The sequence below is a fragment of the Diabrotica undecimpunctata genome, chromosome 4, assembly GCF_040954645.1.
Source record: "Diabrotica undecimpunctata isolate CICGRU chromosome 4, icDiaUnde3, whole genome shotgun sequence".
In the NCBI taxonomy this organism is placed as follows: Eukaryota; Metazoa; Arthropoda; class Insecta; order Coleoptera; family Chrysomelidae; genus Diabrotica; species Diabrotica undecimpunctata.
This window is the reverse complement of record NC_092806.1, coordinates 9,561,231-9,584,532: the sequence shown is the minus strand read 5'-3', so window position 1 is coordinate 9,584,532 and position 23,302 is coordinate 9,561,231. Positions and strand designations below refer to the sequence as shown.

At 31.8% G+C, this 23,302-nt stretch overlaps 1 protein-coding gene across 4 annotated transcripts in view; it reads right to left on the bottom strand.

Annotated features, from left to right (window-relative positions):
- Positions 1 to 23,302, bottom strand: part of LOC140439131 (carboxypeptidase D-like) — a 66,001-nt gene that overhangs the window by 5,491 nt on the left and 37,208 nt on the right. For 2 of the 4 annotated variants that reach the window (XM_072528840.1, XM_072528842.1), the window contains 5 exons: positions 10,603 to 10,739; positions 8,339 to 8,494; positions 7,957 to 8,133; positions 3,024 to 3,116; positions 2,844 to 2,966 (listed from right to left, as the gene is read on the bottom strand). In XM_072528840.1, the coding sequence (XP_072384941.1) occupies positions 2,853 to 2,966; positions 3,024 to 3,116; positions 7,957 to 8,133; positions 8,339 to 8,494; positions 10,603 to 10,739 (677 nt within the window). In that variant the 3' untranslated portion in view covers positions 2,844 to 2,852. The remainder of the gene's footprint in view (positions 1 to 2,843; positions 2,967 to 3,023; positions 3,117 to 7,956; positions 8,134 to 8,338; positions 8,495 to 10,602; positions 10,740 to 23,302) is intronic. The other 2 variants (XM_072528839.1, XM_072528841.1) reach the window with 1 other exon arrangement.

The window sequence follows — 23,302 nt, the reverse complement described above, 5'->3', positions numbered from 1 at the left end:
TTACTAAATTTATTAAATGGATTTTATAACAAACCTACCATAGAAGTCTGAAGGGGCCAAACTGGCCCTGTATTAATTATTATCGTTTTCTCGAAAATTTGACGATTTCTTTTAACTTTCTGTCGGATAGGTAAAATTATGTTTATGTACGTTTATTCCTAGAAGGTATTTTGTTACATACTGTTTGTTCCTTGAAAGTATTTTGTTTATTGAGCGGTTTATTAAGTTCTGCTGACTCTCGTTTCTAGAATATTGAAACATTCGTTCAATTGTGAAATTTCAAGACGACTGTAAAGATGTCTCGTCGTGGACTATCAGAGCTTGAACTTCTTGAAGAAATACGAAAAATACAAGAAGATGTTTCGGGAGGTGAATCTGAATTTGCAGAAAATAATGAGTCAGACGATGAACAATACGTACCACCACAAAATATTGATTCAAGTGACTCTGATGCTTCAGAGCAGTTAGAAAGTTTTATTGTACAAGACTCACCAATTTATGTAAACACTGTTTCTACAACTCAACAGCACGAGTCAGCTAATTTTATTGTGAATCCAAGTGCATCTAAGCCAAGTCACAAGAGAAAAAGAGGTCAACAAGGAAAAACTATTTCAATCGGAGACACCGAACAATCGAAAGACGGAACAACGTGGAAAGTTATTGATTCTGGATCAGTACCTGGTAAGATTATGATTTTTAGTATCTTCATATTCATTGAATGTTTGCTCATTACAGGACGCCGCGCTCAGCACAACATTTATCGAGAGGAATCAGGTCCTACATCGTATGCAAAAAGGAACGTGAGGAACAATTGTGTGGTAAGTGCTTGGCATCTATAATAATCAACGACAGTATGTTACGTCATATAAAAGAATGCACTATTGCAGAAGCACATCGATGTTTGAAAAATGACACATGGACTATAACTTTGGAGGCTGCCCTTGCTATTATGTACGCAAGAGGAGTCTACGGCGCCAAAAATTTCCCAACCAACAGATTGTGGTCAACAGTATGGGGTCCTTAGTTTTTTAGGCAAACTATGCCACGAGACAGATTCAAGGATATTATAAAATATCTCAGATTTGACATAAAGCAAACGAGATCTGAACGATTGAAAACCGACAAATTTGCTCTAGCCTCAGCGGTTTGGAATGGATTTATAGAAAATAGTGGTGCATGTTACAAACCGGGAATAAACCTTACTGTGGACGAACAACTACTGCCTTCTAAAGCCAGGTGCCCATTCACACAGTACATATCAAATAAGCCGGATAAGTTTGGCATAAAATTTTGGCTTTTGACATGCGTGGAATCAAAATATATTGAAAATGGTTACCCTTATATTGGCACTGATCATCTACGCAAGAAAGATACAAGTGTTGGTGAACATTTTGTTTTGCGGTTAATGGAAAATCAACTGGGAAAGGGCAAAAATGTTACGACAGATAACTACTTTACATCGTTAAAATTGGCCAAGGCATTGCAAAAAAAATCAACAAGTCTTGTGGGTACTTTGAATCGCAACAGAAAGGAAGTTCCTCTAAGCGTAAAGAGTAAAAATGGAGAATTATATGTTACCCATATATTCCAGAGCGACGAAAAGATAACACTTACTGCATACCAAGGAAAGAGTCACAAAAATGTGCTTTTGTTGAGCTCATTACATCAATCAGTGGATGTTGCTGTCGATGGAAAAAAACTTCCTCAAACAGTAAGTTTTTATAATAAAACAAAATACGGGGTTGATGTAGTGGACCAAATGGCGCGTCTTTATACTACAAAAGTTGCTTCAAGACGATGGCAAATGCACGTATTTTATAACATTCTTGACTTAGGTGCAATAAATGCATGGATTATTTATAAAGAAGTTACTGGAAGTAAAATCAGTCGTCGTAAGTTTATTCTTCAGCTGTGTGAAGAATTACGGGCTCCATACCTTGCCTCCCGGAATCTGGTACTATACCCAGCACCACCGAATTTACCAACCACCAGCACTGTTACTAGCCAAAAAAGAAAAAAATGTCAGTTAAAAATGTTTTGTAAAGGAAATCATACTTCCAATGAGTGCCACGGCTGTAACAAGGCAATGTGTGGCAAATGCCAAAAACTGCAAACTGTATGGTGTTCCAAATGTTTAAAATGAAACTAAAAAATTAAATCAAATTCTATCATCAAGAGTTTATATAATTTCTTAAAACTGTTTATTTTTATTTTTTGTTTATTCCCAAATAAATAGTTAATTCTAAACTTGGTTTTTATTGATTTAGAAACTTGGGGCCAAAATGATCCCTTCGGGCTTTCTAGGTAGGTATGCTAAGCCCGACTTTCTAGTGTTAAACTATATATAGGTTACTACGGGTACAAATTAAGGAAACCCATGATACAATAAATGCAACTAGTGTTCTAAATTGTACCACTTGCAACCTGAGGAAAACATACTTTTTAATCAGCAAAATCAATGATATTAAGTTAAAAAATTATCATGTATTTGTGTTTATTGTTGTTTCCTAATACATCGTATGACATATATTATTCAAATTAAAATTAGAAATAACATTTTAAGTGGTACAATATTGACAACTCTCCCCTATTAAAAATTATTATTCGGGCACCAATGGCAAATAGTATATTGCATGCATCGAAATACTTTTGCAGATTATATCGTGGGTATATTGATATCCTTATTCGATGGATCATATGATGCGATATACTGATGTATAAATTTTTTTTTCCATCCCTAGTCACGGTTCCTATTTACCTACCACACACGTAATTTAATAAACAAACATATGGATCAAGTACCTATGTAAATTGTGGTTATTGGTTAATGTCTAATCACTTACATCTTACAATTAATCTGCAGGAAACGATATAGTGTCCCTGGGTTGCTTTGGAATGTTAGCGTTGTCGTTAGATATAATTGTTTTTGGAGGAGAGGTCACAGGAGGGGCAAAATATTGCCATGGCTGAAATATATACAAAAAATATGTACACCTCCACCAAAATCATGTGAAATAATTTACCTTAGCGCCATGTAAAGTTACGTTTAATAATGTTGGATGCTGTTCAACTACCAAAAATTCTACTTCCTTGGGAATGTATCCGTCAGCGTAAACCTGTAACAATAAGAACATTTTTGTGGTTTAAATTATTTTATTTTTATACAAAATAATACAGTAAAACCTCCAAAAACCGGCTACGAGTATTTAAAAAAGGTCGATATAGGGAGGTGGTTGTTATTGACAGTAAGACATGGATAAATAAAAAAAATTCATTTAATTTTTCTTTCCACTTAAATCAAGACAATCACCAAAAAATATAAACATTGGTACCTATCTAATACATATTATATAGTTACAATTTTTTATTTGATGTTTCTTTTAAATTGCTAATTTTTATTTGTAAAACTAGAGATTTACTTTTTGTTGAAATTTGGACAACTTGTACAGCGGGCTCACTTTTATCGCCACAAAATAAAAAACTCTGTACGTTTTTTACTGTTTTTGCACAATTTACCCATATCTTTAATATTTGACGAATACGTTTTAGATCCTTTCACATCACCGTCACTATTTGAATCACTGTTTTTATTTTCAATACTTTGTCATCTATTATATCTTGGCCAAAATTAGGATTTTCGGTCAAAACGTCGCAATCGATAGATGAATAGTTCTTTAAGCTTGCTCCTAGTATATTAGAAATAGGCTGAGCTAATGAAATTAACATATTCCCCATCGAAATCCTTCTCTTTTTAGATTTTCTAAAAACCCTGCTTTTAAAGCTTGAAAATTGTAGCCTTCGAAACATTTTTCCAAGCTACGCATATCCAGAGCAGATACACTTTCGTCCGGAATATCGTAATGAGTTCAGTTTTACCTTAAATTTTTACCTGAAGAAATAATACTTTCGTCCAAGTCAAATATTTTTGCATATTCACTTTCGTCCAGGAGTCGAGCTTCCTTAATTTAAAAAAATGTCTTACCGCGTTATAAAATGTATTATCTTAGATTACTGAATTTCATTTACAACTTACAATATAAATAGCAAATAATAATAAACTTATTTAAAAACTAAAATAATGGGATGTATATTTAACATATTCCAGTCTAGTAAAAGTTTTTTCATTAAAATTTTCTATTTTACTTTTCAAAAATTTCTCACGAGCTACAGTTTTGTTATTAGGTCTGTTACATTTATGAATACTTTGGATTCTAATGTAGATCTCATTTTGATATTGATTGATAGCCTCTAAAAACATGAATATATTCGGATAATATGTATTATGTATTATAGGATTTATGTTAATGTGAATGGAAAGATTCACATGCATTGGTTGTTCTCATAGTTTCTGATGATTTTGCAGTCCAAAGTATCGGTGGGGAAATGTTGAGTTTTCATCAACATATGTCTAAACTAAATAATCAACAAAAGCATTTAGTTCGACACTCTCGGGCATAATTTCGATCAGATCAAAAACTAAACAAACACCGACGTCTTGGTGATCTAGAAAAAGAAGACCAAAGCAATGAACAATCCATTTTCTCACTTCAGTTCTGTTTTTGTAATCATTTGTTAAGCTAAATTCTTGAATGTTACGCCACCAAGCCTGCGAAAGATGGAATCTACATCTGATTATTTTAGATTGACCCCAAACTAAAATAATCGGATTGACCTTCAAAATCAATGACAATATCTTTTGGAAGAAAATTTAAAGTTAGCTCTGAACATTTGGTCCTTATCAAATTGAAACATGTTTCATATGTAGATGATAATTTATCTGACAATAAACAAAATACTAGTGGAATGTAGTGGGTATTGTAGTATCCATGAATTGTAAACATTTGATAATAGAATTTTGGGCAATATTTAAATGTACCATTCATACATATTCTAGAACACTTACATAAATGTCTGAGATTTGTCTCACAAGTCAATTTTGCACTCTTATTATTTAACAATAAAAAGTTTTCATTTCTAGACGTGATGATAGGGTTCTCTAATTTTTTCAATGATTCCAGTACCTCTTCTAACGTTTTTGGTAAAACTGGGAGTAATTTTCTTCTAACTAATAACTAATAGTTAAATTGGTATTTTCTTCTTCACTTAAAACGCGATGAAAAATTTTCCTGGGTTGAGTACTTATATCTTCTGCAGCTTTACGCTTAGCTGCTACTCTTACAAAACTGTTGTTGAATGCAGTTGGCCTCCAGACTTTCATGAGAATTATTTAAGTTTTGTCTAGACATTACTACATCATCCCCAATTATGTAGACGGCAGCGTTACAACCTTTGGTACGACATCTCCAGCGTGATTCCCCACTTTTTAACTTTTCGGCAAAATTGAATTTATAGTTATTCAAGAATAAAAAATGAGCACCTCCTTTCGTTGCACTTTTTTACCACCATACGTTTATTGAAATTCTCCATAACGTTTTAAGAATAAATGATTTTCATAACACAACTCAAGACTATAGCAATATAAACACTTTGAGAATATTTTCACAAATGAATAAACACACACACACGCAGTGATCAACCCTGCCCCTAGGAACATGTGTATACCATTGTAAGAATGGGATCTACATGTCCGAAGATCAAACCGGTCACACTTCGCTAATCGAAGTGGTACCTATCTGACCCCTAGGCTTTTCCTCCACCCCTCCTCATTGTGTGACTTACGTGAGGAGGCTTATGATCTGAAAGTTGCTTAGGGTGCCCTGGGTAATGGGACACCCTCTGTTTTTAATGACTGTGGTTAGGCAACCTAACTGTAGGGGTAGCACACATATCGGCTTTTCTCCCTATTAAAATGAATAAACTTGAAGACTCTTACATATTTATATATTTAATATTAATTGCTTCTTCGTAAAGCATTACGAAAATTTACCTGACCCTTTGGACGAACTTATAGAGAGGGTATACCTCAATTTTAGCGGCTTGGACGAAAATGTATACCTTCTTTTATAACACACATTATGTTGGACGAAAGTGTACTACGAAACTACTACGAAACTATCCCTTTTATTAAAAATGTTCTTCAGATAATGTTAAAGTTGTGAATAATCTTAATCCAAAGACTGGCAAGGGAAAATGTGTTTGGATGTAGACAAGCAATTTTTTCATTTTCTAGTTTCAATTTGAGATGGACTGTGGCGTCATTTAATAATAATTAAACTTTTCTATTTAGTTTCCTACTTTTTTCGTCAAATTTCTTTAGATTTAGGAATTGTGACATCTCGGTTTCTCTCAAATTTAAAATTTTTAAGAAACTATGCCCTCACGTCAAACTTATGTAAAGAGTATCTTTATTATGTCTGTGAATACTTATAAGTATACAATACTTAAAAGCCCTTTCAGAAGTGTCACCGAAGTGTTAGCATTTCCCACAAATCCAACTGGGATTATAAAATAACTGTACATACTTTTCTTAAGCAATCTCAAATTAGAGCGTCTTTAAAATAGCCATCTCACAATTTAATTAGGTTTGCCCGAACTTATAAAAGAAATAGTAAGAAGGCCCAATCTCGTTTAGTTCCTCGTTAGTAATCATGGCTGGCGATGTCAATATACAGTTTTTGTGTGAAACCTGCATTTTATGCGGGTTCTTCCCCGGAGCCTATAACCGCCGTCAAAATTTGTTTTGGTGTCAGTTTTATCATCTTATTTTTGCCAACGAGACATAAAGAGACTTGAGGGCATCAAATCCTCATTCTCTTTGTTGATACATCTGGGTATCTACCTGCTTCTTTTTTTGACTTCCGCACACGGAGTCCCCAGAAATCAACGAACCTTTAAAGTAAGTACGTACCCAATTATTTTATCTTGGCAATTCACGCCTCACGGTAAAGTTTTTATGATAAGTTTTATAGTTTTAATATTAACACATTAACGCCCACCGTATTTTATGTAATACGCGACAGACTGGTACATATTTTGCCATCTACTAGCCAGAAAAAAAGTAAACAGTTGTTTTCCCGATATAGGTTACAGAGTAGATGTTAGAAGGTAACTGTTTATTATAATATTAGAAATTTATAATCGCTTGGCGGTAAAGGGTGAGTTCTTTATAAGTCTTAAACTAATATTTATTGACGACCTAATTTTTGCACTTTCCAGAATTCAGTATTTCTTGTCTCTTTTTATCAAACTATATTTCGTTATCTTATTCTTAACTATCTTTTATTTATCTGTTTGTTACTTCTCTATCAACTATACTTTTTCCCACCTCTAATGCAGCTCCGAATTAAGCAACGTAGCCTTCGTATAGTATTTGTGAACAATCAGCTTTTTACCACCTGCTCTTCTTAGATTTTCATTACATAATGAATAAGGGGATTTCCTTATCATTTTTGCTACCATATTTGTATAAGGCAAACATTTCAGGGTGAACGCCTTCTTGAGGATTGCATGATAAACGTGTCCGATTTCGTCTGCATTGTAGACATTTTTTGGTAAGTGGTCTATTATTAATAATATTTGTAACCTTCCTTTTCAAGCTTCAACATTATCCAGATTAACATCAGCTGACTCACCACAAATTTCAAGACATATGTGTTATCTTTTGTAAAACTTTTTCAACCATCTATTTATAGTTTTTAAATCCATTTGAAACTTTAAACTTCTTATTTCTAAATTAATGGGTGCTTTCAAGACTTTTTCTTTAATTAAATTAAAATTAAATTGACACAGGCATATTTTTATTCCTAGCTTTATAGAATCAACTATAATCTACTTGGTCAATCGCCAATCCTTTTGTTTTCTGGAACTTTGTCTTCTGCTCTAGATTGGATCCTTCTTCAAAAAGCTTTTTTAGTTTGGATTTTTATAATATTTTTACCTTGTATCCTTCCCACACCAAACTTTTTAGTTTAGGTCACCAATACTATCAAATATTTTCACTTAAACAAGTAATAGTGAAGTCTGCTGCTAAAAAACAAACGCAACTAAACAACTTACCTCCATTTTGTATACTCCTGGCAGTAGTATCCTCCAAAACTCTCCATATTTGGTGGTTTGGAAACCAACGTCCCTAGATTTAATCTTCAAAGAAGCCTTTCCTAACGGGTTTCCACTTTCATCCATGACGAAGCCATGAACACCGCGATGTGCTTCTGCCAAAAACTTTATAAGTGCCTATAATATAAATATTTTTTTGTTAATTTATGGGATGGAAAAAAGGACGCAAAAGATCTATTAAACATTAAATCTTTATATTAAACACTAAGTTCTGCTTGGACTCTTATGGAAAGTTGCTTAAAAAGTTTAATTTTTTTATGCCCGCATGCTGTTGTGAGAATTTATAAAACAATTGAGTTATAAAAGTATTAAACAAATCTACCTGTTTATTATCTTCCCAATATTTGGGTAATTCATGGGCAGGGGGATATTTACAACACGAAACTTCTAGGGTCACCTCCATACATCCATACCACACGTAATTATAATCTTGCATACCTCCAGTTAACGGATACCATTCTGCTCCATTCGTAATTCCCTAAAAAATAAAAGTTTTTAATAAAAAATTATATATAATTGTAGTAAATGAGCTTTGTAATATCAAACTATATACAGATTTTTTGTTCTAAATAATTTTATGAGCACTTCCTCTGCATGTTTCATCTCCATTAATGGATCTTACCGATTAAAATAGAAAACCTCGTCTTTGTTTCAGCTGTTCTCATCAATATTTAGAAGCCTATACCTGTCCAGAGTCTGTGTTACATAACCACAAGACCTTTTTTACATATTACTTATTTGTCCACCTAATTAAGCTTTTATATTAATTGAGGAATACAGTATTTTGGATTTCACAGTAGATGGTCTAGGTATGCTGTAGTGTTCATTTGATTGTTAAGATAAGTTCTCTGCCACGGATAACTCTTCGCAGGATCTTCATGTTGCACGCTCTTGGGGTCCACGGTATTTTAAGAATACATCATTACAACCATATCTCAAAGGCCTCTAATTTATTCAAATTTGTTGGTTTTAAGGTTTATGTCTCAATTCAGTATAACAAGAGGGTCCATATATGTAATATTTATATAAAGGTGTGTATCTCATAGAAGCCCCTTTAGTTTTACAACGCTATTTCTAGTTTGGGTAATTCTGGAAATAGTAATACAGATCTGAAGAAGGCGGAAAAGCACTAAATGGCAGCCAATTAAAATATTTCTAACCCTATATACGTAAATTTAGTTGTTAGTTTATGTAGGCTTTATTGCTTCAGGTTGGATAGAAGTTAGTCTCAATTTCTTTCTATCCAGCTTCAGGCATTTCAAATAGATTTAAAGATCGAAGCGCTGGACGAGAGTGGCTAAGAGAATTTCGTATAAGACATATGAAATATCCTTGACGCAACTTGAAGCTGTGTCTGCAGCTAGAGATATGGAATTTAATAAACCTTAAATTCCTTTTTTTAATACGTTGAAAATGACCCTGGAAAACGAGAAAATTGAAGTTCATTGCTTTATAATATGGACAAAAACGGTTTGTCTACAGTACAGAGGTCTCTAAAAGTTTTGCAAAAGCTGGAAGTAAGCAAGTTGAATCGTTGGTCAGCGCCGAAAGAGGTCAGCATGTAACATGTGCCTGTTGCATGAATAGTATAGATAATTTCGTAGCGCTTGCTTTGATTTTCCATAGGAAAAATTTGATTTGTGTCTGGAGCATTTCCAGAATTTGTTTAAGGCATGTATTTTATTGCTTCTGGATGGACACACTAGCCATAAATCACTGAAAGCATTAACGAACTTTTTAATTTTGCTAAGGCAAAAGCAATAACAATAAAAAAATGCTACAAGCGGCTTTTTGATAACGGACAAACCCAAGGATTTTGCGAAACGAGGTTTTTGAAGATTAAATCTAGGGACGTTGGTTTCCAAACCACCAAATAGGGAGAGTTTTGGAGGATATTACTGCCAGGAGTATACAAAATGGAGGTAAGTTGTTTAGTTGCGTTTGTTTTTTAGCAGCAGACTTCACTATTACTTGTTTAAGTGAAAATATTTGATAGTATTTGTGACTGAAACTAAAAAGTTTGGTGTGGGAAGGATACAAGATAAAAATATTATAAAAATCCAAACTAAGGAAGCTTTTTGAAGAAGGATCCAATCTAGAGCAGAAGAAAAGGATTGGCGATTGACCAAGTAGATTTTAGTTGATTCTATAAAGCTAAGAATACAAATATGCCTGTATCAATTTAATTTTAATTTAGTTAAAGAAAAGGTCTTCAAAGCAGATCTGCGAGTTTTAACAACTACTGTTAATTTGAAAGAACTCAAGCAGAAGGAAGAAAAGAAAAGACGTGAGAATGTTCATCGATTTAAAAGGAAAATTTTAAGTAAGACAAGCTCTACTGCACAAACAGAAAATGAAGAAAATCTGTTTGGAGCCGAAGATGATGTGGATTGTCTTTAATGCAATGATTTATTAAGAAGTTCTCGGTCCAGGTAGTTTTGGGTTAGTTGCATAACTAATAAAAGAATGTGTTATATTTTTTTCAGTTCAATATTTCGAACTGTAAATGCAAAAAAATGTCTCAAATAAAAAGTATGTCATGCTATAACACCTTTCCCTATACTTTAGCCAAATTATCACACTTACCCTTCTAAACGCTGTACGTGAAGTTTTACACGAAACTCCACGGCTCATTTTACCATGATTTGTAGCATAGCTAATTGCTAGATGCTTGAACACATCGTCATCTGGCGTTAGAGATGGCGTTGAGAAGCTCTGGAATACTGTAAGTTTGGTTTAAAACACAGTTAAAAACTTTAAGGTTGACATATCGAAATTATGCATGTTGCTAATAGTTAATCAAAATCAAAAAATTTCTGAAAGTAACTGAGAAGTAATAATAGTTAAAATAATTTTATGAATTACACCAACACTGAATAATTATGCAGTGTGTAAAAGCCAAATGGAATAAATTCATTATTTAGGTTACTGTATATATTTATAAAAAATCCCGAAACACGTCAAATTTAAATTATAACTTGACATTCTTTAACGTGAAAATGCAACCCCTACCTTCAACCCCCTTAGAATGACAGGTACACCCCCCAATTTTTAAAATAGGAAGTATAGGCTTGTGATATATCGTTTGAAAGGTCTTTTCATTCTCCATTCAAAAATGTTGTCGCTTTCAAGTTTATTAAGATTAATTAAGATAAAATAAATTAAAATCATGTGGTTGCCGAAATTCGCTACAATACAATCAAAAACTAAAATGTAATGCAAAACGTAATAAAATGTAGAACACGAAAAAGAACTATGAATGTTAATGAAGTAGATGTTCAAATTGTTCACCGCGAACGTCTTAGCAACATCCTAATCTCAAATAAAACTGTCTTCTAACATTATTTAACATAACAGGCGTGATCGACCTAATCGCAAGCGTTATTCGTTCTTTTAGGTCATTTAAATCAGAAGGTTTAGTTTTGTACACATGGCTCTTCACATATCCCCATAAAAAGAAATCTAATAATGTAAGATCAGGTGATCGCGCTGGCCATTCAATCGATCCTCGCCTCCCTAACCACCGATTGGAAAATATTGTATCGAGGTACTGCCGGACATTAAGTTGGTAATGTGGTGGTGCTCCATCCTGCTGAAACCATATCGTATTCGCTGGAACTTGAGGGTTTCCTGGATCAGGATATAAATTTGCCAACGTTGGAATGACATTATTTTGAAGTACTGCCAAATAATTGTTGCCATTCAAGTTGCCCTCAATGAAAAAGGGACCGATGATATTGTTTCCTACAATCCCTGCCCAAACATTAACCTTTTGAGGGCATTGAGTGTGTTCTTCTCTCATCCAGTGAGGATTTTCCGTGGCCCAGTAGCGGCAATTTTGCCGATTAGCATGACCGTTAAGTGAAAAAGTACACCCATCAGAAAACATAACGTCTTTTAATTGGATAATATTTATCCAACATGTCCATCATTTGCTCACAAAAAAAAGTTCTCCTATCAAAATCGTCTTCCATGAGCTCCTGAGTAGGTATCATCTTATAGGGATGCAATTTATTTTCTTTTAATATGTTTACTATCGATGTATGGCTAGCATTGAATGTAGTGGATGCCTGTCTACTCGATGTATGTGGATTTTCCTGAAACTCAAGCAACACATCTAATTTGAGTTCATCACTCAGTGCATTGGCAGCTGCTTTTTTTTATCTGCCTTACATGACCAAACTCGCGAAACTGCTTCTCTATTTTACTTATTGTTCCTTGGGATATAGGCGGTAAATTAGGAAATTTCTCATGAAATAGGCGAGTTACTTCCTGTTGTGTTCGGGTGTTATCTCCGTAACCAATCATTTGTAAAACTGTTATTTTATGCATTTCCGTTAATATAACCATTTTTCAGAATTGAATTTAACGAACTTTTTACTTAAATTAAAATACTGACAACTTAAATAAAACAATTTACTAATGCGTGTTAAAATAACGTTGCCACGGAAATTCTTTAAAGTTTTTTAATGGTTACCATCTAAAAACCACATTGCTATGGTTTTTGTTCACTTTCTCATTATCAAGACCTAAACGGGAAATAAGTTTTGAGTATATTTTAGCGAAATTCGGTTACCACATGATTTTAATTTATTTTATCTTAATTAATCTTAATAAACTTGAAAGCGACAACATTTTTGAATGGAGAATGAAAAGACCTTTCAAACGATATATCACAAGCCTATACTTCCTACTTTAAAAATTGGGGGTTGTACCTGTCATTCTAAGGGGGTTGAAGGTAGGGGTTGCATTTTCACGTTAAAGAACGTCAAGTTATAATTTAAATTTGACGTGTTTCGGGATTTTTTATAAATATGTACAGTAACCTAAATAATGAATTTATTCCATTTGGCTTTTACACACTGTATACAAAACTTTCACAATAAAAGAAACTAGACAAATTAAACAATATGTTTAGTGATGAATACTACATTTCAGATAAGTTATCCGATAAAATTAAATAATCTATAAAGAGTTCGATAAACAATTGAAGGTATTTGCATAATTATAAAACGAAGTAAAAGAATTTAAAATGGAGAAAAAAGAATTTTAATTATAAAAAAAGTAATTTAAAGAGATTATACAATTAAAACTTAAAAATGGTTTCATTCAAAATGAAAATATGAAAATGAAAAATATGGTAATAAACCAGTGGACTTTTATTTCTTCACCACACTACAAATAACACAGGTCTGCGACCAAAAAATTGATTACAATTTGTAACTGATTTTCATACTGTTTTCAACGCTAATTTCGGAAAAAACAGTGAAAAAACTTCATCACGTACAGTTATTTCTCAAAATAATATAATAAAGAGTAATTAGAAGAAACCAGCAGTATTTTCATGCCAGCATTTATTCATGTCGTACCCTCGTCATGTCGTTATCACGCCAAAAGCAGTGATATTTTTCCAGAACCTGGCTCATCTCTAACAGTAAGTTTAAATTATTTATATGTTGATATATACATTAATTTTCTTTTTTAGTTCAGAAATAAAAACGGCTGGTTTTTGTCTGTTTTAGGTGACATTGCTGTTTTTGTTCCTGCAAAAGCATGAGTGATGCAGATTTTTTTGCAATAAAGTCGATTTTAGTTTTTGTAAACCAAAAAACTGTAGTTATAATACTTTATAATAATATTAACTTCTGTTTTATGTATACTGTTTATAATCCATTTTTGAAATAAAAATAAGATGTTTTGAACATTAAAATTCAATTTAGTCAGTTGTGAAAAGAAATGATATATCTAGTTTTTTTCCTGTATCCTTCATATGTAGCTTCAACAATACGGCTGCTTACAACCCTTAAATTTGGAAGGGTCCCTATTGAAAATCAGTGTCTGTGCCCCTATTATATTATACACACACACACACACACACACATATATATATATATATATATATATATATATATATATATATATATATATATATATATATAAGGTGGGAAATAATCGGTAGAAACGTATAATTTACATTACATTACATTACCACTATCGATAGTCTCACACCTTTAGACGTTAGCTTCGAGCTAAATCACCTCGGTCATAATTATTATGTGTAACGTCGTATGTGTGACGTATTTCCATTTTTTAATTTCGCATAAAGTAAAAACTGATTGACCACAATAAAGCAAAAATGTGAATAAAATAATTTAATTAATAGTGATTATTTTTTCTAAAGTTTTAAATTAACCAAGAATAATTTCTACTATGATTTGAGGAGTTTCATACACTCTTGTCACGGAATAATTATCAATCCTTCGTGGATTAGTGGTAAGAATTCGACACTGCGACACAGATGTCGCAGACGATTAGAGTTCAAAACCCACATGTGGTTTTCTTTTTCTTTTTTTAATAGTGTTTAAAGTTAAACACAAATATCTTATTGAAAAAAACAGTATCGTCGTACTTTCAAAGATAAAGTAAAAATTCTTCAAACATAAAAGAACGTTCTAAATAAATGTACGAGTACGTACAAAAAATGTTTAAATAGGTAGAAATTCTATAAAAATATTCTAAATAAACCTATTTTATTCTAATGAAATGTATTTACAAAAAATGTTCGAATAAGCCTCCATTAGCAGCACCCAATCTATTATAAAAGTTTCGTCTAACATTAGTTAATGTGTCTGGACTAATACTTGTCATTGAATCAGAGATCTTTTCTCTTAAGTCTTGGAGAGAATTAGGCCTATCGTCTTCAATTCCATATAGTTTGGACTTGATATATCCCCACATAAAAAAATCACAAGGTGCAAGATCAGGTGAGCTTGCAGGCCAAAAAATATCTCCATGGCCACTAATCAATCGATTAGGAAAAGTCGCACTGAGATATTCACTGACGATGCGAGAATTATGTGAACATTTACTTTTCGAAGACGCTGGGTACGAGCGACATAAATCTGACGAGGATTTCCTCCAGACCAATACCGAGCATTCATTGAATTGTGACGGCCATACAATGAAAACGGACATTCATCGGTGAACAAAACGTTCTCTAAAAAATGTTCATCTTGATGTGACATTTCCATTGCATTTTGACAAAATTCTAAACGTCTATATTGATCCCCAGGGAATTGTTCGTTGGATTTATGAAGTTTATAGGGACGGTATTCATGTCTTTTCAAAATTTTACCTACTCTAAATCTTGAAATTCCATATTTTTCTCCGAGACGAGATGTTGATTGGGTAGGATTTTGCTCAATACTTGCACAAATCAAAGTGTCCCTTAGTTCCAAATTCGGATTTACCTCCCTTCGTCTACGAACTCCTCTTGGAGCGAACACAGATCCATAAGTAAAAAAATTGCGTATAATAGACTGAATTGTTGACCGTGCTGGAACCGGCCTATTTGGAAACATATTTACAAATTGTTGTCTAATCATGTTGTCTGATAATCCATTCACATGCCGGACAACAATTTGCACTTTTTCCTCGACCGTTAAAACCATTTTCACGAATTGTTTTTTCAATAAAAAGTTTCAGTTTACCGTGCAAAAACACTTCTCGATATGTTATTATTTGATGGTTTAAAGGCTTGATGAATTGATATTAACACTGAGAATTTAGTGATGGATTTGACATTAAACAGTCTTCACCGGATTATCTTGCATTTACAACTGAAGACTGTAAAACTGGAATAGAATTTCAATTATTTTGTATTTCTATTTTATAACATTGGAATAATAATAAATTGTAATTAATGAGTTTTTCAAAAACTTGTTACCTAATATGTATCATATTTTCTATTATTTTTTGATTGCAGTAAAACAAAAATTTTATCCTTGGTGTGAATTAAACCAAAATCTTCTTGTCAATAGACCACGTCTCTAAATATGACACCAATTCCACATACAACATTTATTTTCGGACAGACATTCCTACCTTTAGTTTAGTCAAATATTTTAGTTGAGGTATTTTTAATATTAAATAAACTTAAAGATTTATAATTTAAAATCGCTACTAATTGATGTTTTTTACTATAACATATCTTAATTATTTATCCAATCATTTATTCTCAGAAGAAATTATTAAAATAAAATATTTTTGAGGTCATCCGTATAATTATGACTGAAGTCAAATAGCCACGTCTAAGAACTAACTTTATCTCGTACTATCTCACAACTTAATCTGTCTTCTATCCTTTTCGCTATTTTGCCGGGTGGTAAGATACTCATCACTGTATATATATATATATATATATATATATATATATATATATATATATATATATATATATATATATATATATATATATATATACATCTAGCGGTTAATGTAAGCTCCGTTCTAAAACGGTATTATACTAACTCCAGTAAAATATACACCGTGTATACTATTATCTGAGTAGCGCTTTATGTAGACTCCGACCAACATGTAGGATTAAGTGGACTCCACAAAAGGATAAACCATTTATGGGATCCGTATTTACCATTCTGTGTACATTTCTAAACTCCTGCGATGTTGCCAATAATTTTATTAGTAGTAGATTTTCAAATTTTACAGGTACACTTTGGAACTTGAAATTTATTTAAATATCCATCAATTTAGTCATGGAGGAATTTCAGGATTATTTGGCTAATGAAGTTAAATATAAATTGTTAAACGACACATAACTTTAGTTTACTTTTTAGTTTTAATAAACAAGACGGTAATTTATATTACTTGCTTTATATATTTTCAAAAATAAAGTGTCTATTATAAACTTATAAAGTTAAGTTTCCATTTTTATTAATTAGTATTTTTTGTTAAAATGCATTGGCACTGAAACATTTAGTCCATAAATGTACGTACATCGGATAGAGTAATCGTGTAACAGTTTATGAAAGTAGAAGGCTCTTCGGTAGGATTATAATGTTTGTTACCCTATTAATTCAAGAAAACTGTACAACAGGAAGGTCTTTGTAATTTTTCGATTACTGTAGATTATGACATACAATATTTGTTTCATATCGTAGTTGAATTTAAACTACAATAATTTATAAATCAATCTTTAATGACATAATTTTTTACTGTCTAATTTCAATAGGTATGTCGATTTTTAATTAAAATATTTAATGCATTAAAGTCGCGTAGAGATTTTCACTAAACATTTAATTTTAAAGATATTATTATAAAAGTCCAAAAAAAGTATAAAAGTCTAGGGAATTTAATATCCCACTATAGATTTGTTTTATAGATTATCGTAAAGCGTTCGACAGAGCCAAATGGATACACTTATGACTGATACTAAAAGAATTAGGTGTACAACAACACCTAATTTTGCTTATAACTGAACTGTTCGAATACACTACTGGACCATTTAAACTAATATTAAAAGAAAATTGAACTTCAAATGGTAGATTAGCTAACGAAATATAAGTATCTGGGAAAAATTTCTCAAACGATATTAATATTGAAAGAGACTTTAAAGAGCATCTGACACAGCATGCTAAACCGTAAGGCGCCTTAACCAAACAATATGGATATTTGAGAAAAATTATAGCTCGTTTCAGAAAGAATTGTAAATATAACATTAATCTAGATTAAGAAGAAACGCTGAAGAAAAAAACAGTAGCGGTTAGCCTAAATAAAGAAAGGCAAAAATAGATTATATTTGATGTTTTGAAAAAATCGATCCGAAAACCGTATGAAAAACATGTCATAGTATGGACATCGTGCGCGGCGATGCCTCTGCCGTCTGCCTATATCGGAAACTTTTACTACCATTTGACTATTTGTGTACGATTTTGTGTAAGGTTAAGTGGCACACCACAAAAAGTGTTTTTATTTTCTCTTTTGTTTAATAATTAAAATGTATTGCTATACTTTTAGATGTTCCAAAAAAAACAAAGGATAATAAACATAAATTATGAGGTACAAAATTCTATTATTTTCTATGCGTAAGTTATTATAGAGACATAGGCTATCACACAGTTAAAAACTATGAAACCTACGAAAAAAATACAGTAGACTATGACTACATTTGTGTTTTAGCACTATAGTAAGAACAAGATAAAAATCTAAATACCTACATAATTATATTAACGAGAAGTTAATAAAACTTTTGATAGTTATCAGTAAGAGAAAGCCCATTTCAGACTAGATTATGAAAAATGTTGTTGGTTTTACAATATCAGGTACATTTATATAATGATAGGAATACAAAAATAAAAAAAACAACTTGCTTTTTCAAAACAACAATCAATCACTTCATTTTATCACAAAAACTTTAAAAAATTGCAATGTAATTGAACCCATTTTGTGAGCTATAACACTCTTATGCGCTTTAGGAGCACAACTATCAGCTAAATGTTCTTCATGTGGGAGTCCTGAGTAATAGTACTCCAACATGGTTCTCCTGTAAATTGTCAAACTTAGTCTTAGATAACAACGACAACCTTCTTAGTATTTATGTACAAGATACCGTCTACAATTATGTGATTATGTGTACGTGCCAATATTCTTTTAAAAGAGATTAATAAAATTCGCGGGTAGACACCGCGACATCGGTATGTCCCGTAGCGATAAATTTACCATTTTATTGTAATTAGCATTTAAAAATGAAATTTTTATCTTTCATACAAACATCGATAGTTTTTAGCTATGGATGTATTTGGGTCACACAATCCTGTAGCAGATTTAGTCTAAAAAGTTTTATTTTACGCACAATTAGCACATTGGCTCTGGAAATGACCTATACATATACATTATTAATTATTTCCAATCAAGATTTTTAAGCAGCTCTGCACCATTGGTTCATTTTTGTTGCTTTTTTATTTGCCCTTTCTTTTTATCGTCATCATTACATAGCGCTACAACACTGGGTGAGTCTTCGCTAACTACAACTTTTCTCCACGTTGATCGGTCTTCTATGAATCTGCAATCAAATGAAATATTAATTTTTTGAGATATCCGATTTTGTGTCCGATCTAACTTAGTCAATAAAATTAATTCTCCTGGACTTATAAGAGCTTTCTTCATTCAGTATCTGTTCCTAATCTATACGGATTTGTAGCAGTATAGTAATAAAACCTTATTTGTTTTAGTCATTCTTCATAATTCGCATCACTATATTAAAATAGGTCTGAAGTTGTTCTTTATTTCTTCAGTGGCTTTATTATTAACTGTGATTATTGATCCAATATATTTAAAGTCTTCCATACTTAAAAAAACGTAGTTGTTGACTTTAATGTTTTATCTAAATTCATTGAATTGGTCTCTTCTGTGTATTTGCTTGTATTTGGTTTTCACCTCGTTGATTTTAAGTAAAACTTTTTTCATGCTCTCTGGACTTTGTTGAAGATGTCGTTTAGGAACGGGAGAGAGTTTCCTATGAAATCTATATCATAAGCATCATTCTAGGAGCTGCTTTGTTAATTGACCGTTAATGGATTACGTGTTAAAAGGACGTTATTTCTATTTTGGTAAGCTGTTCGTTCATTTTTGATTTATTTGAATCGAGAATCTGTATTTTATTAGATCTCTGGTTTATTTATTTGTTTCCTGTATCGTTATTACAAGGAGTTTGCTGGATACCGAAATAGGGAATCCAGTGGTACGTACATGATCTTTTGATTACCAACATTAGAAAATTTGTCTTACTGTAAAATCGTGATAATTTTACTAGAAAATATAATGTTGTTTAATAATAATGAAGTTGTTTCGCTTTGCCTTCTCCATCGAGGTCGCAGTGAGACTGCTATCGTTATACCTTCTGGTATTTAATATTTTGCCGGTCAAGCAACAATTCCAAGAGTTATTAACTTGGTACTGATATCTCTGCTTCCCGATTTTAGCAAGCCATTAAAACTGCTACATTCATGCTTTCTATTATCCAACGACCAGCCAGACGATTATATATAATAGCCAAGGAAGGTTTTGGCAATTTAATAGGTTTTTTGTGTGTTAGAATATAATTTCTCCAAAAAAGTAAAGATTATCTATCCGTTATCCGGATTTAATCCATCGATTAAATATTAGAATACTATTGAGTAATGCTATTACATACCAGCAAAAAAAAACGGTATAATAGTCAGTAACGAGAAAACCAGATAAATGTTCATTAAAAGACAAAAGAGACGATGTAGAATAGGGCATATAACGTAACAATAGACCCATATAATTTTGAAAGGTTTGAAAATTTAAATCCAGAAGTGTAATACAAACTACTAAAATCAGGATATAAAAAAACAATGTAAGTAAAACTCACAAGAAAAGCCCCAGAAATGTTTTACGACCGGGAACTAATGCTAAGGTCAAACAGGAAAATAAAGATTGGATTTAATTTTTTTGCTTAAAACTTAGCATTGCCAGCTTGTATTCTGTTATTCTCTTTTGTAGTGTTTTTGTTAAAAGTGCTCTTAAATCCCAACTATTTAGGCTGATGAACCATTTTAAAGTTGTACTGGTCTATTAAAATATTATGTCCTATTCTGTTTCGTAGTGCTCTTCTTATGATAGCCATATATTTTTTTTATTATCGTTGATTTGGAGGACCCTTTTCTGCGCTTTTTCTATTGAATGTATTAATGTTTTTTTGTTACTAATAATTATACTCGCTACTATATTAAACTCATCCTCGAAAGTCCGTATAATCTGAAGACCTTGATTATTAAACTGTGAGATTTTCTGTATTAGCTTTCAGGGCGATGCTTTCCAAAACGATCGTAAACACGATTGGAGATACGGCATCTTCCTGTTTGAGGTAACTGTACATTTGAAAGTAAGTTGACAGTTATTTCCTTAGGTATGCCTAGTTCTTCCATAGCATTTTAGTTACAATCTTATAATTATATCATATGTTTGTTTAAAATCTATAAATAACTAGCTTAATGTTTTTTTATTCCCATTTCATTTCCCATAACATTTTTCATTAAGTATATAATGTTCCTAACTTCACATTAATCTTTCCTGATTTCACATTTGTGGTTGCTGTATGTCAAAGAAGACACCATTTTCCATAGCGGGTGCTATGATTCCAATGGGATAAAGTACAACCTACATATTTATTGCCAAAATTACTTTGCTGCTGTATCGAGTACCGTTTACTGGTATATGAATTTTGTTACGAATTTATCTTGTGTGCTGAACTCTATCAAATCTTTTACCGCGAATTGAAAAGCACCTTTATTTATAACATTTATTTTTAACGTTCTGTGGAATATTTTACGTTTATCTAAATAAGTATTTACTATAGTGTATAATAGTTGTAATTTTATTTTACTATTTGTATCTATATAGGTATAATTTATAATATATGAATTGTCTTATATTATACAAAATCATCCTATTTGTGTAAAGTGATATTTATGTGGCAATTAGTTGTAAAGTCATTAGTCTGTCCTGTCGTATCAAATTTTCCTGATAATTTTTGTAGACAAGCGGTTTAGTTTATGTAATATAATATCCCCAATTGTTCTCATAATATTTAGGTTTCAAAACAGCTGTTACCTACGCTAATTCATTCACCTTTTTAAAGCACTTTGTCCAGTTTTCTGTAAAAGCATATTTATTTTACTTGTAGATTACTCCTTGTTAAAATTAATTTCTTAGGTAAGCCTTGTTCGGCATTAGTATTCTATGGTTTCATTCTTATGATTATATCATGTGTTTGTTTAAAATCTATAAATAACTAGTTTAATGTTTAATGTTTTAACTGCCTAATAGTGAATAATTGATCAACGATTTATTAAGTTGTTCTAATTCCACACTAATGGTCTCCTATTTGATAGTTCACCTATTCACTCAATCGTTCCAGGTGTATTAGAAAAAATACTGTATATCCTAATTATTAATATATAGCTTATATATAGCTTTTACCGCTACAGTTTGTGCAATACATTTTATCATCACTTTTGTGTATGGGTATACTTTTCAGCAAGTTGGTACTTGCTCTTACTTCTAAATTGACAGATCAGCTGTTTAACTGCCTGTACTGAACTTTCTTTTTCATTTTGCAAATATATATAAAAATTAATAAAAACCACTCTGACATACCGTTGATTGAAATATTGGATACCCTATACTATTTATTCAACGGAAATACTAAGATCACACGGGGAGAATATTATGGGTTATTTCTGGTTTGGTCAAAATTTACACTGAAATTACTAACAAGAGAGTGCTCTCACTTCCACATGTTGAAATTGATATATAGTACCAACAGATGCTAGTCATATACCACCAGCACTAATAAAATGGAAACTATCAAATTAATGTAAATTTCATTTAATTTCATTTAAGGAAACACACCTCAAAAATATTAAAAATAAATTAAAAATAGCTTAAGCGTTATAAAAGTAACAGAGCAGCAAAGCTCACAGCATGAGAATAGTGCCTCGTACTTTTATATAGAAATTTGTTGACAGACAAATATTTATTTTTTTATATACTAGGTTCTAAAAAAAGTGTACTCAAAACAAATAAATATTATCTAACAAGTGTTTTATTCCAGTTTCATATGAAAGCACCAGATATTAGATATTATAAATTTCGTCATAGGTGCAAATTTGAAATGAAAACCAAATGATAGAGCATATAGTGAAATATAAATATCTTAGCCCTCTATTGCCCGACTTTTTTGTAAACTTTTTTGTTTATAAAATGTTTTAATTTGTATATGTGCTCAAATATCCATTTACAACAACTATTAATTTTTTTAGATTTTTTAAATTTCGTTTGGGGAGAGTTTTGGGAGTGTTTACCAAAAACTAACGAATTAAGTTTTATACTTATTTATTATGCAATTCAAAAAAACAAATATTTGTAGTTGTAAAACATAAAGCAACTTTACATTTATCGCACATTACTTTAGAAGTATTACAGCATCCTGGTTTTTCGCATCTTCCCTTTTTTTCAGAAATTACTGGCCAGTGAAGGGTTTGGTCAAGCCTAACTTCCTTTGGTAGGACAATAGCAGTAGATCCTCTCCTCTGTTTTTTTACAATTTCGTTCTCAATTTCACTGAGCCTGGGACGTCCTTTGTTTTTGATCTGGTCATTGCTTGCTAACAGTACGCTACATAAGTGGTACTTAAACTGTAACAAAGGCAACTTCTTTTTAATTTCAAAGTAATTACAATCACGACAGCAAGGGTAATCACAATCACGAGGATGCAACAACCAGCTGTTAACAACAGCTAAATCCAGAAGGCGAAAAAATATTTTTAGATAACACTTTTTAGATCTTATGTCTGTTCGGTAAAAAGCAATTAGTGAATCCATAAGATCGACACCTCCAATAAATTTATTATAAAATTGCACTGAATTTGGACAGCATACAATAATTCTTGATTTTTGTTTCTTAT